We start from the raw sequence: 24509 nt of genomic DNA, 5'->3' as shown, positions 1-24509 counted from the left end.
ACTGATCTGTTAATCAGCTGGCTTCTCTCAGTGTTTCAAAAGTCTTAACTTGGACCAGCTCTGAATCCCTTGACCCAGTGTCCCTGGCTTAAATCTAGATCATGTAAACCCACACTTAATATTCCCTGTCTTATTCATATATTTCATTTTTGTTTTCTTTTCTTCTGTATTGTAGGGGGTACACATTGGGCAGATGATGACTGTGAAGAAATGAAAAATCCAGAATGTCCAGCGGGGTAAGATTTTTTTTTGTGTTTAACATTCGCTCTTCAAAGGGGAATTGAAGGCCGGTTTAAGCTTGATCTTGATCCTGAGCATTGTGGAAGGAAAGTTTGAGGATAAAGGGGGCTTAATTTTAAGGGGCTGATTTATCAAAGTACGAATTTCAGACTTCAAAAAGTACGAGCGGGGAAAAAAACATATTGGATATGAAAATTTTGGATCACATCGTGGTCTTACGAAAATATTGTGGTGCAATTCGAAAGTTCCAAAATTTTTGTATCCGAACGATTGTAAAAGGCGCGGAAAACTTTCTGACTTTGAACCTTCTGTGCATGTTTTTGGAAGCCTCCCATAGGACTCAATGGCACTCCAGCTCCAACCTGGCCAAAGGAAAGTCACAACACCGAAGCTTGAATGAATAACAAATATTTTGAACTCGTTGCTACAATATGATTTTTTGTCGCACAAATTGTCACTTTTTTTTGTCACAAAGTACGAAAAAGTTGTGGAAAAAATTACAGAAAATACGCACACTTCTCAAATTTTTTAATATTCGGACTCAATCGTACATTAATAAATGGGCCCCATAGTGTCATATGGCTTCAAAATTTATTTTTAACAGACATATAGGGAAATCTGGCCACATGCTATCAATTAAATGATAGTTTGCCCTACGCTGAACTGCTGAAAGATCAAAATAATCCATTGAAAGGTCAAACTGAGCCATTTTGCATTGGCCAACTGGCTACAAATGGGGTTGTTTGGTCATCAGGTTGAATTGCTGCATTGGCCTAAGTGTGCCCAGTAACCATGAATTTGTCTCTGACATAGTAAGGAATTTTCCAATATACATGGATTTGTTTGTTTCACATTATAAGGAATAATATGATTTTTGTGCTCGGTTTGGGCCCATGTTGGAACTCTAGTATATATAAGTCTAGGAGGCTTTTTATATAGGGAACAGTGCAGAAGCCAAATTACAGTTACCCAGATGGAGAACTTTATGTTGTAGCACTAATTTTTCATTAGTTATTATTGATGGGTATGGGTAGATACTGGTCAGGAAGGCCTCACGCATGGGCCAGTTAGCCACTGAATAATTTGCAATACGTTCTCTGTTTAGGTTTCATCCCTTGTAACATCTGTAAATCCTTGTTTCAGTTTTGTCCGCCCCCCTCTGATTATCTTCTCGGTCGATGGGTTCCGTGCTTCGTATATGAAGAAAGGACAAAAGGTGATGCCCAACATAGATAAACTAAGTAAGTGGGAACCTCAGAATCTATGTTGACAATAGTATTCTAAGATAATTTGCTTAATTACCTAAAAACTAGGCAACATATGAACCCTCAGTCTGCTTTCTATTTTGTGCTGTTGCTGCCAGCATCTCCGCATCCCCCATCAGCTGCTGAGAAAGGCTGTGCATAAAATCACACGTAGAAGCTATGGAATTGCCACAGGCATAAAAAATTCTCTCCATAATGAATTGTGTTTGTAGTAACACTGTTAAATATTTATTTTTATTTTATTCTCAATAGGAACATGTGGGACACACTCGCCTTACATGAGACCAGTTTATCCAACCAAAACTTTCCCAAACCTGTACACCCTGGCAACGGTAACTGCATCTCACTTCTTTCTTTGCTTATTTAACAGGAAAAATATTTATCTAGGATTTTGTACTGATTTTGTACTGACTGTCTCAATATGTGCGCCTCAGCATTATCTCTCCATTGTGCAGTTTGCCACTTCCTATGCTGGATTTTCTGGTTTATTTGCTGATTTTGGCCTCTGTATTGTACAGTATTAACCTTAAATTCACACTCTAGGGCACATGTACATCTGCAATTGCAGTGAGCAAAGTGCAACTTTGAGTGCAGTCAATGGGTTATTTTCACCACGATTCAATATATGGGAACTGTACTGCCTACAGCATATGCGGTAGCTGTAGAAAGGCTGTTGCTAAAATTCTTATTTCACGATTGCTGCTTTCTACAGCAGCAGCAGTCAATAAAGATCCTAAACTAACTTAAAGAGTAAGTACAGATGACGCAGGCTTAATTGGTGCCCAGGAATTGCATCTGTGCATTAGTTGCACAATTACAGCCTGGTATATTTGTATAAATTGTTCTCTGATCATTATGCTGTATGTAGTCTTTTATTTTTGGGAGAGGCTTAGGACCATGGTGCACAAGTAGTGCATGTTTGAAACACAATCATTTTTGGACAGAAAGTACTTAGAGCTCTGCCGTGCACCTGTTTTAGCAGCAAAAAAATCCAGTAGCACACTGAAGATGCAAGCCGTGAAAAAATTGTGTTTTATTTGCCCAAGTACATATAAACAAGCAAAGAGCAATGTTTCGGGACCCTCCGGACCCGAAATGTTGCTCTTTGCTTGTTTATATGTACTTGGGCAAATAAAACACAATTTTTTCACGGCTTGCATCTTCAGTGTGCTACTGGATTTTTTTGCTGTTGGATATTGACCCCCATGCAAGGTGAGGTTCTTCCAGTATTTGCACCTGATACCCGTTTGGGTAAGTTAACAGAGGGTTGAGCTCCCCAATACTGCTAGTGCACCTGTTTTAGGGCATCTTGCCTTTAAAGGAAGCCATACAGGGCAGTCATGGGCATTTCTGCTTTTCACTGAAGTGTCAAAACTGAAATTATCCACTTGAGAGCAGTGGTACGAATGCCTGTAACGGAATTCTCACCTGAAATCACGTTAGTGCAAGGTTTCTGGGGAAAAACCTGTACTGGTACTTTCAGGCGATGGTCATTGAGGGCAGTGTGGGGTGACCTGAGGCATTCTGACACAACACCACGCTTTTAGAGAAACAAATATTGCCCTTTGTGCCATTTGTCCACTTGATAGGAGGTTTTGTTTTTGCCTGTTCTGTTAATATTAGTTTTTGTTGTTGTTTTTTTTTTGTACAAAAGGGACTTTACCCTGAATCTCATGGAATTGTTGGCAATTCAATGTATGACCCCGTTTTTGATGCCAACTTCAGCCTACGATCGAGAGAAAAGTTTAATCACAGATGGTGGGGAGGACAGCCAGTAAGTAACTCTTTATATACACCCAACAAGTGTAAGTGTATGCCGGTGCATAAGAACATATTTATTGGCTTGATGGTTCTTCCTTTTATTAGTATGATTCTTCTTAGCTTAACAGATACATGAAAACAGAAATTCAGCCAAAGTTCCCAGAAATCCTAGGACGTTGCTTAATTTTTCACCCTCATTTGTCATCAAGCTGAGCTTTTTAGGAGATCAAATATGCTTCCTTCCTTCCTAAATCTTACCCTATCAGGCCTATAAGCTAAACCCACTGCTCCAAGCTTCCCTGGGGGGGTCAGACACACAGTTTGGGAACCACTGCTGTACACGGATATGTAGGAAGTGAGTTGGAGGTAAGGAAATGGCAGGGTCTGTGTAGGGATTGCTGATATTTCATATTCTGTATGCACTATATCCTTAACATTTATAGACTGGAAGACTTATTTATTAAATGTCCAGAACCAGGACAGCTTAATAGGGGCTGCACGTTACATCTCTGTAGCTTCTCTGTATCTGCACCATTACATTTGGATATTGGGTTGTTTTTTTAATGAGAATGTGGTTAAAACTTGCCCTGCTTGTAAATGCTGGTGGATTTATCAATAGAGATTTAGCATTAGAATTTTTTATTTTTCAGATTTGGATAACTGCCTCTAAACAGGGTGTGAAGGCAGCGACATTCTTCTGGCCAGTGTAAGTCGTGCTTGGAGATATCGGTACAAATTGGGCATGCTGTTGTGATTACTGTTCATAAGGAAGCCATTTTTGTCGGAGCAACTTCCTGCTCTTCATTTCTTCTAAAAAGAATAACGAGGGAAACCATTAAGAGCATTACTCACGGGTCTAATATTGTTAAGTAGAGAAATGCACAGACCTAATCAGTTAGGTACTAAACAGTTAAAAATCAACATAATAGCATAATTAATTATAATTTAGCATCTAAATATTTCACCTGCTGGCCTTCATTTCACATTGGCCTTAATATAACCTGGAAACACAAAATCTATGAACCTCTGTAACTTCTTTTCCAGCAACATAGATTTGATAGAGAGATGTAAATTCTTTGCCAGCAACATAGATTAGATAGAGCAGATGTGTTGTTTTCTTACATTAACTCTACAAGTCTTATCAACCCAATGAGTGAGAGGTTATTATGGACTACAGCATTGGTAAACATGCATTATATTAAAAAAGAGGTCCTAATTGATTCTTTTTTGCTTTACCCAGCTTGTCTTCTAAAAATTACTTTTTTTTGGCTTTAGGGCTATTTCTCAAGAACGAAGAATTTTTACTGTTTTACAGTGGTTGCACTTACCAGACAATGAAAGGTATGCTGGGAGGTTTGGAATCTGATGTTTTTAATGTGTGTGGTCTTCTTTATGACTAGAGGAATTTATAAAGTACCTTAAATGTCTTTTTTAAGCGGCCAGAGCAGCATTATGACCATGAAGGTGAGGCCTAGCCATGCTCTGTTGAACTCCATGATAGGGCTTGCCCACAGGCTGCTAGTAATCAGATTCTCCTATTGACACACAGTCAGTCTTGCCATGGGCATAAGCACTGACCTTGCAAATACGGTGACCGGACCGCCATATTTGTTATACTGATACAACATAAAGCCGGTGCAGCATTGTCCATGTTAGCACTGTAACCACACATCTGCTTTGTATGTTTTATGATTGTTACGCATGCATTTTTCATTTTGAAATTATTAATTCATACTAAGACTATATTTAACAGTTTTGACTATATTAATGGATTCTGTTGTTTATCATTATTTCCCTTTAGACCGTATGTTTATGCACTTTACTCCGAACAACCAGATCAGGCGGGACATAAATATGGTCCTTTCCAACCTGAGGTTTGTACTACTATACACTGATTTGCCCGATTGATTATTGATATTCGTTGGCACAAATTGCATGGATAAATGTGTGTATATTGCACATAGAGGCATACTAATAAACCCTGTATTTGCTGGGGCAATGAAAATGCTACTAGCTGTTCAACAGTAGTAGTAATTGTACTCTTACTGTCTTGTCTGTTGTAGCTGACGGAACAACTAAAGGTTAATGATAAGATTGTGGGCCAGTTGATGGATGGCTTAAAACAAATGAAGCTGCACCGATGTGTCAATGTCATCTTTGTTGGAGACCATGGTAATGTATTTAAATACAGATATGACTGTTTGTGCATTCCAACAGCTTTGAGGTTTCAGGTTAAAAAGTACTGGGTTAGATTAATGTCAACATTAGACCAGCCAAAGTCCAGTAAAATGAGTGCCTCATGATAACATTGTATCCCCTTCACCATAGTATGAGCGGATATATACTTGATTTGACCACCCATGAGCTAGGTCAAATCAGGTTGAGCCAATCACTGGTCTGGGGGCCAATATTTGGATCGTACTGCTGGGCTGGCCTAGTGGCACCTGTTTGGCAGTCCTTCTCAAAGGTTTCATACAGCAGCCTTAGACTAGCTACACTTTGATGGTGATGTCTTGGTTGAATATTGGACACATTTGACTCTGCTTGTATCATAGAAAGAATATTCAGATACCTGCTTTAACAGTTCCTCCCCTTTTTTGAATGGGTTGATTTCCCCTTAACAGCACCATTAACCAACTTGTTTTTTTTGGGTTGAACGATCACCTGTGTGCACCAGAATTTGTTATAAACCCCTTTTCCAGTTTACCTGGTCACAGTACATGTAATGAGCTCTGCAGTTCTCGATATCGGGAGCATTTGCCATATCAAATCATATGTATAATAAAGGTACAGGAAAATCACATTTTATAATGATATTTATGTGACTCCTGGAGAATCTCCTGCTTGCTTGGAGACAAAAATATGATCCCATTCATCTCAAAGTTTCAGTGTTTAGTTATATAGACACAATTAAGCTGGAGCAATAAGGTGATACTAGATAACTAATTAAATCAAAAAGCATCCTTAGTTCTTGTAAAAACATAAAATATCATTTTAAGAATGTGCCTGTTTTTGTAAGCACACAAAGTAGTAGAAATTTTATTGCAGAATAATGTGACTTTGCAATTGCAACAGTTTTTATCTGATCAACATGATTTCTTAGCTAAAAATAAATGAACTCGGTAGCTTCATGTTCCGTGGATGAAATCCTTGGCTTCCAGCTGGATCTTAAGATCTCCAGCTGGGGTAATGAACAGCTTCCAGTTTCCTCCTCTCTTGGCCCATCTCTTTTGATTACATATTGGTTCTTTAATTATAAAACTGTATGTCCAAGATGTGAAGCTTTGATTAATGCAGGGCTTGCTTTGGTTACAGAATCCGCTTTAACCACCCTTGGTTTGAAGTGATTTGTTTTCTGTTTTTTAAGGCCGACAAACATGAGAACAAACTGTCCTTGTTTATTTCAGCTGATGTTCTGGATTTGTAGTGTGATCCAAAGCCTTGATTCTGTGCGTCCCCTAGTCATTATAATGATATCACTTTAAGAACGTGAATGCGTACTGGGGTTCCATTTAAGACAATTTGCTCCTACACTGGCAAAGAGAGCTGACGTTTACTGGCTTTTTTTTTAAAACAATATATTTAATATTAATAAAATAAAGGTTTTATGGTACCCCTTTCCCCACAGGTATGGAGGAAGCCACCTGCGAGAGAACAGAGTTCCTGAACTCATACCTAAGCAACGTGGATGATTTTGCTTTGCTGCCCGGATCTCTTGGACGCATGAGATCTAGAAACACTGCAACTAAACGTAAGTGGGGGAGTCTTTGTTACATAGCATTTCTACCATGTTAAGCCCCTCCACTGGCTCGTCCATACTCGAAGGGTACTCTTGTGAAACATTTATGAACAGCGTGACCTTTGTCTGTAGGACTGTATTTGACCATTGTGTCATGAAGGGTGAGATGAAGGTGGAAGTTTATTGAACTTTTCTGCTTACTTTAGAGCATGGCTTTCATACCTGTCACTGTTCCACAGCTGAAGGCCATCATGGTGGCAGGGAGATCTAGCTGTAGATCAAATAGTTGTCCTCCAGATAGCGTTGGAGTCCTACCTATTCCTACCTAGTAAACTTTATTTTATTTAAGGCCAATGCTCCATCCTAACTTGCAAGTATTAATGAAGCTTAAGTACATGGTTTTTCCAGTTCATCCATCAAATAAATGTATCTTACATATTTTGTCTCTTTGTGCCAAAATCTTAGTCTTGGAACTATTTTCATTTTTGTGATTTTCATTATCATCGTGAATTATTATCCCTTATATAGGCACATATTTAACATTACTTTAAAAAGTAAAGTTAATCATTCACAACACTTCCTGCCCCATACTTGGTCAACCTTCTTGTATTTGGTGGGACAGTACCGGCAAGCAAACCACAAAAGGGGATAGAGTTTGCCTTTAGGGAGATTTGTCGACCATGGTAGCAGAAACTTATTGCTGGCAACTAATCTCTCCTTGGGGCATTATCCTAAATGTAGAAAAACATATTGTTGTTGTTATTCCTCAAGCTAAACAGGGCAAATAAAGAAACTGAAGCTACTCCATGTTTCCAAATCCCTAGTTCTTGCCAGGTTGCTAATTAGATTACCAGTGCACAACCCCCTCGTGCATAATGGACGACTCCTTATCTGTAAACCAAAACAAAGGAGTTTGCTAATACTGAGCTCATTGTTTTTAAACTAGCTCATGGAATTACAGGGGTTTGTGCAAGCTAAACAATGCTCAGGTTGCTGCTTTGTCATAAAAATGTTGTTTTAATTCAGAGAATACGCAAAATGTATTTTCAGCATGATTTCTGTTTATTTTGAACGTGTTAAAAAAAAAAAAAAAAGGTAGGAATAGCATCCCATCCGCCCCCCATGACAGTACACACTGTCCATTCAGTAGAAGTTGCACCTGGAGGGGCGGATACATAAGAAGAACTTCCTCTTCCAGGTCAGTGTTACTCTAAAGCGGTAGGAAGCAAAGAGAAGAAAAAAATGTCAGGCAAATTTGATGTTCAGGCTTTTGGGAAAAAGCGTAACGAGCTATGGAGGGACAAAGCTGTGTTCTGTCATGTCTGGACTAGAAATTTGAATGCTGGTAAGTACGACTTCTGTTTTCAATGCATCAGCGATCAGCACCTTCAGTGCATTGAAAACTGAACGCGGCTTGGAGGCTACTTTAACATATGGCGGCTGCATGCACTGGAAAAGCACCTCTCCATTTCTACAAATGAAACTTACCATTGTACGAACAGATATAACATCCTGGTCATTGTACATGGGAAAAAGTTGGTTTGTTCGAGTTGGTTACACCAGGGATTTGCAGCCTGTGCTTAACATCAGCTGGCTAAGGGTGCTAAAAAGCGCACTATGGGGACCCAGTGGGGTTAATAACTTAACCTACGGCTATACTAGGTGCCATATGTGACTGAAATGTATGATTCCCACTTACTTGAAATATGCAGCCCAATGTAGAAGTGCATATTGTTGTGCTCAGAATGGCAGTGGCCAGCTCCACTCCTTTCTGTTTAAATAAGCTGGGTAACATACGCTTTACATCTTCAGAACAGCCATCTTTATCGCCCTCTTATATATAGATGGCTCAGGTATGAACTGCATTGTGCCATGATCTAACCATTGCTTCTGCTGGATTGGTATATCTGACCAATCTTGGGTGTTACAGTACTTACTTATTTACATTCCTGCTCATTAACTAAGTCATAATAAAGGCAACCACAGTGGGTGGACTCTGACCACTGTGATAAGTGGCTCTATTTAAGCCCTTAAGACCATATACATTGTCAGAAAGGGAGCATTCAGCTCCATAATACTGACCTCATTCTTGACATGGGCTTACGTCATTGGGCTGAAACCCAGGCAAGGAAAATGACCCCACAGAGTGCATCATTTAATTGACTCCATACAATGAGCTTTTCTCAAATACATTTCCAGCGTCAGACCTTGACTGTAATTGGTAACTAACTAAAAAGGCTGCTTGCTTGCTTTGGAAACTCAAACTTGTCAATGCTTAGAAATATAGTTATTGATCTTATTCAGCCTCTTGTTTTGGTTAAAGGGACCCTATCATCCAAATTCATGGCTGTCATGGGACTTCCTTGCTGCTAAAATGCAGCAGTTCTGCCATGCTTTTTGACCTACACTGATTATAAAGTTATCTGCAGTCAAAAAAAATCCAAAGTGATTATATGGCAAAGGTGATTTTGCCATATAATCAAATAACATTGATATGAGCTATTGATAGGGTTTTGTGGAATTTTGACACCTTAGTTTATATGAAAAAAACAAACAAATCTTGTGATGGTAGTATCCCTTTAACATACAAGGTGTGTCATGCCCATGCTTCTGCACTGTATTGTAATTAAAGGCATTTTGCTGTAGGGTGAACTCTTGGCTTTTATTTTCCAAATGCTAATTTAATTCTACTTTTGCTTCCAGATGACCCTAAAGCAGTTGTTGCCAATCTTACGGTAGGTATTCAGTTTGGCAGGTAACACAGAAAAGAAATGCCATAGTCTTTTTGGCTCCAAGCACCATCTATTGCCAGTGTCTTCCAGGTTTCCTTCCCCATCCACTGCCCTTTAGGAGGCTAGCTCCACTGATCCCATGTGATTTTAAATGTAAATCCTCTAGTTGGGGCAGATTGTTGTTACTGTGACATACCTCCGTCTTTAAATAAAATGATTCTATATGTATCCCTCTTTCTAGTGTAAAAAACCAGATCAGCACTTTAAGCCTTACCTGAAGCAGCACCTTCCCAAGAGACTGCACTATGCTTTTAACAGGAGGATAGAGGATATCCATTTGTTGGTAGACCGGAAATGGCATGTTGCAAGGTAAGCCCATTACTAATTGCAGTGCGGTAATTGTATGGCCACAGGCAGGAATAAGCCCCAGGCTTAGGATCCTTGCTTTTCCATACAGTCACCCTTGACTGGCTACTTTGCCATTGGCCAGGTTTTAGTGTGGTGGCATTGTGCCCATGTTAGTTATAAGTAGTCTTCTTAAGTATAGCTAGACAAGCCTTTTAAGCTCTTTATCTCCCAAACCAGTTAAATGTGTCATTGGAGGTCACCTGACTGAATGATGCAAATAAGTACAGGTATAGGACCCATTATCCAGAATGCTCGGGACCAAGGGTATTTCGGGTAAGGAATTTGGATCTCCATACCTTAAGTCTGCTAAAAAATCAACAAAATATTAATTAACCTCAATACGATTGTTTTGCATCCAATAAGGATTATGTATATCTTAGTTGGGATCAAGTACAGGTACTGTTTTATTATTACAGAGAAAAGGGAATCATTTAACCATTAAATAAACCCAATAGGACTGTTCTGCCCCCAATAAGCGCTAATTATATCTTAGTTGGGATCAATTACAAGGTACTGTTTAATTACTACAGAGAAAAAGGAAATCAGTTTTAAAATTCTGAATTATTTGATTAAAATGGAGTCTATTGCCGGATAAGGGGTCCGATACCTGTATTTTGAACGTCTCTTTTGTCCATCTTTGTGGATAGAGAAGACAATGGGCTAATGAAATTAATTCAAATGCAAGACATTCCAGGGATACATATTATTAAATGTATGTGCCGTAGTTCAGGTAGCATGTATGACACCCTTCTTTCTTCTTACCAAATGTAATTACATACTTTTATCCCACCCCACTATTGATGTTTGTGATTTTCAGTCACCCAGTTACCCTTTTCCTAAACAGGAAGCCAGTGGATGTGTACAAGAGGCAGGGAAAATGTGCTTTCCAGGGAGACCACGGCTATGACAACAAGATTAACAGTATGCAGGTATAGAACCATTTTCAAGGAGGCTTTGGATGGGTGAATATATGGGAGGATTGGTGGAAATAAGATTAATAGAGAAGCTTGACAGAACAGACATTGTTGATCAGTTGTCTTCTATTTCAGGCTTTACAGCCGTGACCACTGCATGTCGAGATATTTGATACTTGACTGAATAAGTTAATATAGTACCAGTGTTCTCTGTTTATTTATAAGTGTAATGAAGCTATAATGTTCAAGGCGTAGACTGCCAAGTGGGCTGAGCATAGTTGGCACATTAATGCAGATCTGTATAATTTACCTTTAATTTTGCTCCTATCTGTCATCTGCCATTTCAGACTGTGTTTGTAGGACATGGCCCTTCATTTAAATACAAGACAAAAGTGCCTCCTTTTGAAAATATCGAGCTGTATAATGTCATGTGTGGTAAGTATCCCATCTACTCATCTTCTATACAGGCCCAGAGGTCTAGCAGCCCTGTAACCGTAAAAAATCCAGATCTTCATTGTTGTCCTCAAGAGCTTCCCTTCTTGCATCTTGTTAGGCCATCTTTTGTGTGTCGGTGGCACTGCTCATGCTCAGTGTGCTCTGGGATGTTGTTCAGAATATAAGCTTAGGGATTGATGGAAAACATTAAAACATTAGCAGAAACTAAGGTACATCTTTCATAGAAGCTGAATTATATTGTATGTGTGCATATAGATATACAGTATATTGTGAGTGGGTCCCTACGCTCAGTAAGTGGCAGCAGCACAGAGAATGTGCAGTGAATCAGCAGAAAAGAAGATGGGGGGCTACTGGGGGCATATTTAGGGTCACAGACTTTCCCTGCTAAAGGGCTGCAGTCACCTAGGCTGGTACAGAAACCCAAAACATAATGTACCGCATTTCTAGCCTATTTCTTGTTAAGCTTTAGTTCTCCTTTAGGCTGAGGTTTCTCACTAAGCAAATTTGAAATCTCTTGAAAGCTATAAGAAAAAGAATGATACAGATTAGTTTCTATCAGGCTGCATTTTGGGAAGTTGTTCCACTTAATTTGAAACAGTTGCAATCCTTCTCTTATTATTCCTGTTCAGATCTTCTCGGATTAAAGCCTGCCCCCAATAATGGAACCCACGGAAGTCTGAACCATCTCTTACGAGTTGCCTCTTATAAACCTGCACTTCCTGACGAGATTTCCAAACCGCTGCCTATAGTAACATCTCCTTCCACCGTGAATGAAGAACTGGGGTGCTCTTGTGACGACAAGGTAAAAACTGTTATTTGTACCAACCCTTAGCCCTTTAGCAAGGAGTGCTTAGTTATGAGAGTATTATGGGGTTTAGCTACAGCCATAGAACTTCAGGCTGGACATCCTTACACATTATATACAAATATTAGGTTTCTGTAAAAATGTTCATCAAAATAAGCTTCTGTCATAGTTATATATATATTTTTGTTTTGTCTTTTTTATGAAGAATAAAGCAGAGGAGCTGAATAAGCGTCTTTACCTAAAAGGAACTGATGGTAAGGATGATGCATATGTATATATCCCTCTTGCTTTTGGGTGCTTTGCTTATGGTGACATTGCCACAGCTGGAAAATCCCAATATGGAGATACCTAGTATAATGTCTTCATGACGAATGTATTTAGCTGCATAGTAAATTGTTGCAACCTCATTCACCTTGTGAGGCCATACTGACTGATTTCCTGATGTGAATCCACAAGCAGCTGATTGATGGTGAGGACCCTTTGGTTACACTCGCCTTTAAAGCACCCAAAGGAAACTCTTTTCAGTCCAGTTTATAGCACATATATGTAATTTCCAGCATCTACTCAACCAGCAGAGCGAAGAGTAGCCAACCCGCCTTAGGCCTTATGCACTATAGCCTTTCCATGGAATGGATAGATTCAGTCAGTCTCTACTTTACCTTCACTGTGTGGGCTCCTGCTCTACATTCCCTTAATTCATTATACAATAAAGATAATTGGCTAAGGTTTTGAATGTTAAAAGGGTTATCTGTTATATCATAACAATCAGTGAAACATTAACTTTTCCTTTTATAAGGACATTGTGGTTTGCAGTCAGAATGTTTCAAGCAGATTTATATTCATTTATGTTCTTGAAGGAGTAATAGACCAGAGGTAATATTGTGTCTAGTCCTGATCCTGACCTGCTGTGGGCATGTTCATAGATACTGTACGAAATAATTGGCTATATTGCACTGATCACTGAGCAAGGTTGCCAAGTGATTAGGTTTGGGCCAAGTGGATACAAAACAAGAGTGACCACTATCTTTGTAGCTTGTCAGTGATTGAATACACAGATGAACTATTTTGAGTCTTGGGTCTACATAATGTATAGTGGGTTTGCAAATTTGACCAGTAATCAGCCATTGGAAGGAATCCACAGATTTAATCTTTGCATCATTCCATGTCTTCGTAGACCTTTAATGGAAGCCATTTCTCATTTAATAACTGCACATGTTACCGTTTGAGCAAAAATATGATTATAACAAGCATGTAGGTTTGCGGTAACTTACATTTTTGTGGCATAGATATTTTTGCAAACTGGTATGTTAACTGCTTTATGGTTGCCATAAACCCATAGGAACCAGAAGAAGAAAAGAATGGCTTGTTTTGTTAACACCTTTGTTTTTCTCCACCAATTTGGCATTGAAACCATTATTCTCTTCCTAATAACAGTGCCTTTAACCACCAGATTGCAGTGTGAATGCCAGAATCTAGACACTAATTAAAGTCAGTTACTAGGTTTAATAAATGTCCCCTTAAAAGATGAGGTTCCCAAAAGGCCTTGTTATGCAGTAATGTTTGTGTCTGTTTGTGTTGACAGATGTAGCAGTAGAAGAGCTGAGCAATGAAATTAAGGAGTTGACTTCAAGAAACACAGGTTTGTGAACTGATTTTCTAAAAGGATCCTGGATTTTCAGCGTCACTCCAAAATCTCTGTTTCTGTGTGGTTGCTTTGGCTTCACGGCTCTGCCTTGTGAATGTATAGCTGCCTGTGCTGCATCCATGGGTTAAGCCTTTCAGTGCTGCCATTGCTGTGTTTACATGAGCTTGCAACGTTACGGTCTAATAACAGAATGTCCTGATTGGTTTTTACCATCTCTTTCTCTTCGATGGCTGACCCACCAAAGGAAGGAGCTCTGGAGTTGAGGATGAGATGTTAGAAAGGTTATGTGAAAGTTCAGAAGAGGGAGCCGTAACCACCTCCTCATGTGAAAAACAGCAAGAGAAGGCCCCAGGAGCAGATCAGCATGATACATTCACAAGCAGAGCGGGTGAGCCTCTGAAACCCCTCATTCTATTGGCTGCCCAGCTCTTCATGCAATCTCAAGTGACTGCTTGCACGTGTTTATTTATAAGTAAAACCACGAGTATCCATCTGACTGGCATTTGACCAGCTGTTGGAAACTTTAATGGGTGGATGATACCGGGATCTGAAGGTCTCAACAGCTACAGGGCCAATGATGGTATGCCACAAAACTAAATAGTAGATAAAGAAAATTTTCAATTTGGTTTATAATTGGTACAAAGACATAGGGTTGAGGATGGCGGTGGTGGCTTCCAGGACTGTATTTATTTTGTTGTTGTTCTGCAAATACACATTGGTTGACTAGTTGAGGATCTTGAGCTTATTTGACCAACAAAACGTCTAGGGATGATTAGCGTTCATAAAAGTTATCATCAGTGCTAATGATAATTCTACTGTTTGTCTTAAAGGGATACTGTCATGATTTTTATGGGGTACTTTTTATTTCTAAATGACACTTTTTAAATAGCAAATAATTCCCTCTGCCATTTAACATTTTATCTTGAACCAACAAATGTATTTTTAGCTGTAATATCGGTGTGTAGGCGCAATCTCAGTGTATTGTGCCTGAGTCTGAGCTTTCAGAAGGAGCCAGCGCTACACATTAGAACTGCTTTCGGCTAACCTGTTGTTTCTCCTACTCCCATGTAACTGGAGGAGTCCCAAGCTGGACTTGGATTTCTTACTATTGAGTGCTATTCTGATACCTACTGGGAGCTGCTATCTTGCTCCCTTTCCATTGTTCTGCTGATCGGCTGCTGGTGGTGAGGGGGGGGTATCAATCCACCTTGCAGCGCAGCAGTAAAGTGTGACGAAGTTTATCAGAGCACAGGTCACATGGATGTGGCACCCTGGGAAATGAAGAATATGGCTAGCCCCATGTGAAATTTCACAATAGTGTTGAAAAACACATTCCAATGCAGAATTCTGCTGGAGAAGCTCTGTTAACTGATGGGTTTTGAAAAAAACATTGTTTTCCCATGACAGTATTCCTTTAAGTGTTTATCATATGGTATATGGGTTTACATCATGAACCTAACTGTGTACACCAAACACAAGACAACCATACATTTGATGCCAAAGTAGTAGCCAAAAGACCAGCAGTAGACATCTTTCTTCTACTGTCGCTTGGGTAATGCTTCTTTTCAGCCTGCGTTTCTCATCAAACGGGAATCCTGCATGAAAGCCTCCCATCATACCGAGACAACAGTAGCCATCTTGTTGCTAGTACCTACATTTGTAAGCCCTGGTTTTTGAAAGGACATGATCTGTGGTCCCGTGTTAAATAAGCCTTCTTGCATTGTTACTTATGAGCTTTAACAAGGTCAGCACTAGCTATGCTTCAAATCAGTTCAATAGGTTTTGTTTTTGCTGTTAAAGACAAACACAACCCCAGTTCCCAACGCTATCTTCTGGCTCCAGCTTAGGGCAGGGCTTCCTTTAACAGCATGCATTATACATACATCATCTGGATGAAGAAAGGTATGATGGAATAGTTAGGCAGATACGGCCAACTAAAGTGTAGATCTCTTTGTGCCACCTTCCTCCTATCATTCATTTTTTCTAAATATCATTGAGTGTCTAAATAATAAATACTTGGTTCATCCATTATTCTGACTGCAAACCACAATATAGCCTACAAGTTCTACATAGTTTTCTACAACATGGAAGGATCTGTGTGCCAGGGCTTGTGTGATTAGCCGGGGCTGCAAGGGATCAGCATTGTTCAGAACCAAAAAATAAGGGAATGCGTTACTGACATTTTTTTAAAAAAAAAGTCAGTATAAGGTGATATTTGATTTGTGAGAGGAAATGGGATTTTTTTTTCAAGCTGGATATAATTGTTTGGTAATAATTTGGCCCCTGTGTTTGTAAAAGTTGATTTATTCTGTTCCTTTGATAGATAAACATGTAGGGAGATGGAGTTGCAAGCAGAGCAGTGGCAGCAGCAGATGAGGCGCACAGATGCTTCATGTCAAATGCACCTCAGTAAATATGCCTCGGTGACCGTGCTCTGGTTCTAAACCTGGCTAGGGCTTATTTACTTTACATTCCCACAGTTTGGGGTTAATTCACATCTCTCCAAATGTTTATCATAAGCAAGGTGTTGTCCAACTGTAGCCCTCCAGCTGCTGTACTACGGCTCCTAGAATCCTTTAGCAGCCTAAACAGGAGAGGCACAGGTTGGAAATCATTGGTCAGCAGATGAAGAACCTTTTTTATATCATACAAATTGCTATGAGTTAACGAGAACTTACAGCACTTACAGATCACCCTGTCCCTGGACACAATAGCTGCCTATGTGCCCTCCATTCAGATACTGAGGGATCTGGGTCACGCCTGCTTCTAGCCAGTCAACAGCAAGATAGCAAATACCTTGGGCATCTGTTGGGCCCCCCACTCTCATCACTGCCAGCCCTGTTTCAAACTTGTGCATAGCAGTGACTTTCTTCTACTCTTAACTTTGGAAGGGAATAATGTTAAAAGACGTCTATGTGGAAGGGGCGATTTACTAACACAGGTGCTAAATTGAAGAGTGGTTACCCATATCAACCAATCATTCATGCTTTTATTTTCTATCTTGAGGTAGACTGATTAAAACTAATTGCTGACTGGTTGCTTTTGGTAACTACACTGGTCTGATTTAAAACCTCTGTTGGTAAATGAGCCCCAAAATCTGTAAAATAGGTCTTAATCCCTTGCATCCCTGTAATGGCTTGGATAAATTATTTGTACAGTGGAACTCACTCTCTCCAAGCGAAAGAGCCATCGGTGCATTCTCACATTGGTGCATGTCATAATGTGAAGCTAATGGCCTCTGGTTGTTGCTACGCTGGTTATTATAGGACATGTCCCCTGAAGTACTGTGATCTGTAAGTGCTGGTGTTTGCGTGGGCTTTAACTACAGTAACTTTTCAGCGTGACAAATAATGTTCAGCCATGTTTGTTTAACCCTCTCTTTGCAGATAAGAACATCCTGTATGGCAGACCAGCAGTGTTGTATAAAACCAAGTACAGTGTTTTGCATCACAGTGACTTTGAGAGTGGTTACAGCGAGTCATTAATGATGCCCCTATGGACATCGTACACTATATCCAAGCAGGTAGGTATGTTGTACTGATATTGAAGGCAGTGATATGTGATTAATTTGTATATTCTTCATGCATGGGTTTTATTTACCTTATCTGCATATAGCACGCACTATTCTATGCTAGTCACTGCTTTTTATGTGACTGATGCAAAAAACTGCATTTTGTATTGTGGTAGTTGATCATTCCAAACCACTGGCTTGTACTGCCCCTGTATTAACCCTCCCCAGCAGCCTGTGCAATAAATATCTGGACGAAAATTGCTCAGATATTTACTGACCAGGGTTCGAAATCATGATATGTGATGCGGTCCTCCTCCCGACGGGCCTGCATAGGTACCTACCATGATGCAATTGTTGCCCAGAGGGCCAAATAATTGGATAAGCCCAATGATGCCTAGCTTAAGATGGCCTTATCAGGGAAACATCAAAAGTCTGTGAGTGCTAGGTAAAAAAAAAAGGCTTTCCTTGGAGCCCAAATGTGTTAACAAATTAACAAATTCAGTGTTGGACTACAGTGTTGGAGGTTGCGGCATCCCTCCTCAGGAGGCACCTTGTACCTTTAGTTTTCTAAAAGTAATAAGTAGAAAAAGTAGTAAGATAGCAGCTCCCAGTAGAAAAGAAAAGAACTCAAAGTAAGAATTCCAAGTCCGGCTTGGGACTCCTCCAGTTACATGGGAGTAGGAGAAACAATAGGTTAGCTGAAAGCAGTTCTAATGTGTAGCGCTGGCTCCTTCTGAAAGCTCAGACTCAGGCACAATGCACTGAGATTGCCTACACACCAGTATTACAGCTATAAATACATTTGTTGGTTCAAGAATAAAAGTTTAAATGGTAGAGGGAATTATTTGTTATATAAACAGAGTAATTTAGAAATAAAAAGTACCCTATAAAAATCAGTATCCCTTTAAGACTGCAGACTAGGGGTAAGCAGAAGTACCTGCCTAGCGCCCCCCATTGCTACACCTAAGGCTGGTGCCTCTTCTGCCTACCCCTAGTTCTGGCCATGGAAAAAATAACTCTTTTCTCAACTTTGAAAAGTTCCCATCACAGCTCCCATTATGTGGCCATGGCCCTAAAATGTCATATTGTGCCCTTGGGTTGCTAGGTGATGCCTACTTCTGGCCTCTTGTCAGTAGATTATAACATAATAGAAGGACTATGGGATGCTCATAAGGAAGGTGGTGACCATGACGGTCAATGGAAGCAACCAAAGGCCATTGGGGAAGGGGGTCTGCACTTGTGAAAAATGTGTAACTTTAGCCCAACAGACAGGGTTATCTGTGTGCCAATGATAAGTCATTCCCCATTCTCATATCTACATTTTATCATTTCAAACAAGTTACTGCATTATATCTGAGAGTAACCTGAAACTTATTGTGCTCCAACGCAGGCTGATGTATCTGGTATTCCTGAGCACTTATCTAACTGTGTGCGACTTGACCCACGCATCTCTGCGGGAAACAGCCAGAGCTGCTCGGCCTACAAAGCTGACAAACAGATGTCCTACGGGTTTCTCTTCCCACCTCGTAAGTGAATTTTTTTATAAAACAAACCCCCGCTTGAATGTAGAATTTCACAATAACATAAATGGAAATTTGCCCTGTTTTCCTTTCTTGGTGGGGTCATTTTTGCTGGTCTCAGCCAGAACAGCGCAGTTTGCCCTTGAGTTTTATCTGAGGTTCTCTGCAAAAGGCTGCCTGAGGAGTAGTTAAAAACACAAATTGAGTAATATTCACAAGATATCTTCTATTTTTAATTCAAGTTGTTAACTTCCCATCAATAGAGCAGGATTTATAAATATTTAGACATTTAGAATTACAGTTTGTAGCTGGGACATTTCTGGGGTGGGGGGTTGTGCAATAGAGTTCAGTGGGCTCACAAGCACGGAATAAACTGCTGCCCCCACTGCCTTGTGTAGAAGAAACATCTCTTGGATCATCCGTACTGTGTATAAAGAGGGCTAGATTAATGGCAAATAACCAGAGAGCACAGATGTTCCTGCAGAAACCGAGGACAAGGTGAGGGATACATACAGAATTTGTTTACAATACTCTGTTTATAATGCAAAGTGAGTATCCATAGATCTACCCTATACAAATAGATAGGGGCACACAGAATGAGTTACTACAGATGTAGCCTGCCCAGACAGACAGCAAAGTGAGTGACAAACTCAGTAGCTACAGATCACAGGCAGAGGGCAAGATGGCTGATACATATTATCCTAGAACTGGGCTTTAAGTGACTGAATAACTCCAAAGTATTCTATGTCTCTTGTTTGTTATTGCCAATTTTGTCCCTCTTCGATTTTCATTATATGTATTTTCTTTCTTTAGAATTAAGCTCCTCTGCGGAATCAAAATATGATGCTTTCCTCATTACGAACGTCATTCCCATATACCCTGCATTTAAAAGTAAGTACTGCTCGAAGTGGGTCTGAATAGAAAGATAAGCGATAAAAAGTAACAATAACAATGAAATTGTATCCTCAAAGAGCAATAGTATGTTGACTGCCAGGGTCAGTGACCCCCTTTTGAGAGCTGGAGTTAGAAAAGGAAAGCAAGTAATTAAAAAAATGATAAAAAAAAATTAAGACCAATTGAAAATTGCTTAGAACTAGCCATTCTTTAACATACTAAAACTTAACTCAAACTAAAACTTAAGAAAGCTCCCTTAATGAGGGATCATGTATGAACAAAGGCGCTAAATAGCACAGGTGCAATTGCCCAGTGCAACCCATCAGCAGTTTGTTGGGATCAGACTTCTACTAATTAGAAAATGAAAAATATTGCCCCCAAAAAAGGCCCCCCAGGACCCCAGAACCGTTAATGGGCCCCTACATGTGCCAAGGGAGGTATGTTTGTTTTGAGCGTTCAGCCTTCAAGATCAACTATGACCCACTTGGACATTGGTGCTCAGAAATGTCACTGGCGGAATTGCTCGACTTTATTTGAACTTGTTCTTTTATTTTCAAACAGAAATCTGGAATTACCTGCAGAGAGTTTTGGTGAAACGTTTTGCCACAGAAAGAAACGGAGTCAATGTTATTAGCGGGCCTATCTTTGACTACGACTACGATGGCGTATACGATACTATGGACAAAATGAAGACGTAAGAATTGTTTTCTGGGGGGTTTTTGTCTTTGTCCTGTAAAAATGTGTGTGTTTTAAGTTTTGATGGGTAAGTTTTACCTTTAATTCAACTTTAATAATGTTATAGGTTTAACTGTTCTAACCAGTTTCTGAATTGAAACTTGGAAATGCTCTACTTGCTACAGCACACCTAGTGGTGATTAATAGGTACAACAGGGCTGACTTTACTTTCCATTCTGTGCAGATGATATTTTACATGGTGGAGACCCAGTACCTCACATAAAAATAATTGGTGGCGCGCTTACTATCATGGTGCCTTAGCAAACTGGATGATTGTGTCATGATTATCTAGTATAATATCTAGTAACCCCAGTATCCCATAGCAACCAATCATTAAAGTTTTTTTTTTTAATCATTTAGGTACAGTTAAGTATGTTGAAAGCAGATTTATGTATGTTCTTATGGGTTGGGTTAGTTCGCTAATATAGACTTTTCCCCATATCTTTTTCAACACACGTCTTGTGAATGTTGAAAAGAACAAAAATCTTAAAATGTGGCTTTTATATTTAGGTCTTGTTTTCTCATCACAGGTTCGTGGACGGCTCCATTCCAGTCCCAACTCATTACTACTGCATTATAACCAGCTGCATGGATTTTAACCAAGCGGTTGACAACTGTGACGGGCGCTTGTCAGTCGTTTCCTTTGTCATTCCGCACCGGCCTGATAATGATGAAAGCTGCAATGTAAGTCTGATTCTTTTCCTACCAATAGGGAGCTATGTATAAGCTAAGGTCTATCACTTGTATACTGGTCCCTGTTTGTCCAATTAGTTGTGCGGAAGCTCTGCCACAGTTTGGTGAGGAATAAACTTTTGGCAGAAGGACCTTAGCTTATGTACTAATATTTGTCAATTTTGCAGAAATCAGATTTGGCACTCAGATCCGAGCAAAAATAATTATTAAATAGGGGCAGACTGTAAAGTTCGTATTACTTGACCATGATGTCCGTTCCAAAATCACCAACACCAAACTAATTCAAAGCAAGTTTGATGAGCATGTTCAACTTCAGTGATCTTAATGATATTCAACATTGTTGACTTGCTTTGCACTAAGGCACTTTATCTATGTTTCCTTCATTCTGGCTGGTACCTGTAGGTCTCTGGCCGAGGAGAATCAGAACATTTCTCATTGGCAGAATCACAACTCTTCTTAGTAATACAGCAGATCAAGATACATTACATTACCTATGGTTGCTAATATATTATTACATACCTTGCAACTGATTAACCAGAGACATCCTACGCACAGAATGTTTCTCTCTTATCTCTCCTCTTTATTCCACTATTCACCCCTCTCTCATGTTTATCAGCACCCGATGTCATTGCCCCTGTAACCTCCCCGCAGAGCACTGCATGGCAACTTTCTTGTATTTTGTGTTTGGCCCCCGGCATATAATAAAGCGCAGTCTTCATTGCTGTTCATTTTTATCCAAGATCAGTATTGCAAATCTAAATGAGAAATTGCACTGAGAGTGATAAGTAGGTTGACCACATTTAATATGGAACCTGCCACTCCCCTTAATTTTTTATGGACGGCGCCCTGCTTGGCATTTTTGCACAGTTGCTTTATGACCAATCCATGTCTGACAGGTGGACAGAAGCTGCCGAATCGGTCCAAGGGACACAATCGGCCCGCGTATGGGGACCTTTAGCATTGCAAATGTGGCTGTCTCTTAAGGTCCCCATACACAGGCTGATAGCAGCTGCTAATATCGGTCCCTTGGACCGATTCGGCAGCTTATCGGCCCATGTAGGGGCAGAAACGAGCGAGCGAATCTCGACGTGGATGGAGACCTTTACAACTGTATAATGGCATCTAGAATTCTTGTGTAATTTCTTGGTACATGTCTCATTGGCCTAGACCAAGGAGAATTCAAAATTAACCTTTGGGTCTGTCTTTTTCCCCCCATAGAGTTCAGAGGAGGAGGCCAAGTGGGTAGAAGATCTCCTGAAGATGCACACCGCACGCATCCGTGACATTGAGCTCCTTACGGGCTTGGACTTCTACCGAAAGACCAACCGCAGCTACACAGAAATCCTTTCTCTAAAGACATATCTGCATACGTACGAGAGCGAGATTTAACGCTGGAGAAATAATCTTGTTGGGATCTTCTCTCGAGTGGTGTACATTTTTTATATCGGAATTTTTTTTTTTTCGTTTTGTTTTTGTATTTATTAATTTTTAAACCAGGACACTTAAATATATTAGTATTTTAATCCTGTACCTAATTGTCAATGTTTAGCACATGTTTGTTTCTCTAATGTTATTTAGATGTCTGTTTTATTTTTTAGGAACGGTTTTTACCCTGCAGCCGGCGTAGGCTTATTCATGGGGCTGCAGAATTTCTACCTGCACTGGGAAGTTTGTGTTTTCTTGTGCATCGCTGATATCTTTGTAGGCATTTTATTGTATAATGAAGTACTGAACATATATTAACTGGAAAGTGTACGTCCAAGTGTATTTATGCTGTATGGAATATTGCAATGTCATGCATAATAAACCACACCGATTCATTTTTAATGTTGTCTCTGTTGACTGTGCATCGCTCCCCCCGCCCCCAACTGGAAACACTGTAAATATATCCTACGTATGGAGAACACTGTCATGGTATGGTGCAGAAATGTCATTAAAGGCCAGAGATGACTCTTTCTATTGTCCATTTCCATGTTTGTACAAATCATTAAAACATTGCCAATGTTCAGCTCCTACCCCCTAAGAATTTGTTTTTGGTTTTATTTGGAACCGTCTCATTTCTTCCATTCATTATCCAGACTTCTAGATTCCCAGTATTGCTACTAACAGTGGCAAAGGCCAAACTGTAAAAAAAAACCAAAATGGTATCCAGGGGTGTATTTATATATATATAGGCACCCGAAGGCCTGTGCCTTTGGGGGGGGTGGGGGTGGCACTCTGGTGCCTATATAATTTATTTAAAAAAAAAAAAACCTCTCCAGCCCCCCACCAATCAAATCTATTGAAATCCAGCAGTGGAGTGAATGTAGGCAGTGAAGTGATGTCACTTCCTGTTGAAGCGACAGGGTTGCAATAGGGGGATGTGAGAGTGCTGAAGTGACACGTACGCATGATGTCACTTCCACAACCCGAGGGGCGCATATAGGTCTGGGTCCTAGGGTGGCCCAGGAGGACCTAAATACAGCCCTAGTGATATCCCTTTAAACAGCTGGCCTGTTGTAGAGTATAAATTCTACAGCACTGACTGCAGGGCTGGATTTGATGGTGGGGCACCCCTAGGCCCTGAGCACTTACAGGATATGAAACTAACCTTACAAGCAGACTAGTGAAGTCATTATCTAGGACAGGGATCCCTAATCTTTTTTTTTACCTGTGAGCCACATTCAAATGTAAAAAGAGTTGGGGAGCAACATAAACATAAAACAGTTCCTGGGGGTGCCAAATAAGGGCTGTGGTTGGTTATTTAGTAGACCCTATGTGGATGGGCAACCTACAGGAGGCTCTGGTTGGCAGTACATCTGGTTTTTATGCCTCCAAAACTTGGCCAAAAGTCAGGAATTCAAAAATAAGCACCTGCTTTAAGGCCACTGGGAGCAACAGCCAAGGGGTTGGGGAGCAACATGTTGCTTTTTAAGCCACTGGTTGGGCAGCGCTAAGGAGTTTAGGAGTTTATTTTTACACAAACACTCCCATATCCCCTATTCCAACCCTGGTATTTGTGTGGGTCCAACAAAAGTCAGCAGCCATGTTGTCCCAGATCAACAAACTCCCCTCCCATGAGGGTTCCAACTATACTTATGTTAGGCATGATCAGCAGGGGAGCGCCAATGGGGATCCTGTCCCAGTGTCCTGTCTGCCCGATCCTACCCTCAGGGCCTAGGAATATAGTGGGCCAGTAAGGACTCCAAATG

The 24509-nt window shown here is 40.2% G+C and overlaps 1 protein-coding gene across 4 annotated transcripts in view; it reads left to right on the top strand.

Annotated features, from left to right (window-relative positions):
• enpp2 (ectonucleotide pyrophosphatase/phosphodiesterase 2) overlaps positions 1–23145 on the top strand; it is a 52974-nt gene extending 29829 nt beyond the window's left edge. For 2 of the 4 annotated variants that reach the window (XM_012964658.3, XM_012964657.3), the window contains exons 5-27: positions 176–236; positions 1384–1481; positions 1758–1837; positions 3160–3279; positions 3917–3972; positions 4542–4607; positions 5068–5140; positions 5330–5438; positions 6895–7017; positions 9709–9740; positions 9979–10106; positions 10990–11074; positions 11407–11494; positions 12145–12317; positions 12526–12574; positions 13903–13959; positions 14210–14353; positions 17352–17488; positions 18867–19002; positions 19810–19887; positions 20452–20584; positions 21156–21309; positions 22537–23145. In XM_012964658.3, the coding sequence (XP_012820112.1) occupies positions 176–236; positions 1384–1481; positions 1758–1837; positions 3160–3279; positions 3917–3972; positions 4542–4607; positions 5068–5140; positions 5330–5438; positions 6895–7017; positions 9709–9740; positions 9979–10106; positions 10990–11074; positions 11407–11494; positions 12145–12317; positions 12526–12574; positions 13903–13959; positions 14210–14353; positions 17352–17488; positions 18867–19002; positions 19810–19887; positions 20452–20584; positions 21156–21309; positions 22537–22707 (2351 nt within the window). In that variant the 3' untranslated portion in view covers positions 22708–23145. 4 annotated transcript variants of the gene reach the window in all.
• Positions 23146–24509: the final 1364 nt, after the last annotated feature.

This window comes from Xenopus tropicalis, chromosome 6 (genome assembly GCF_000004195.4).
Source record: "Xenopus tropicalis strain Nigerian chromosome 6, UCB_Xtro_10.0, whole genome shotgun sequence".
In the NCBI taxonomy this organism is placed as follows: Eukaryota; Metazoa; Chordata; class Amphibia; order Anura; family Pipidae; genus Xenopus; species Xenopus tropicalis.
This window is presented reverse-complemented; position numbering and strand designations above follow the sequence as displayed.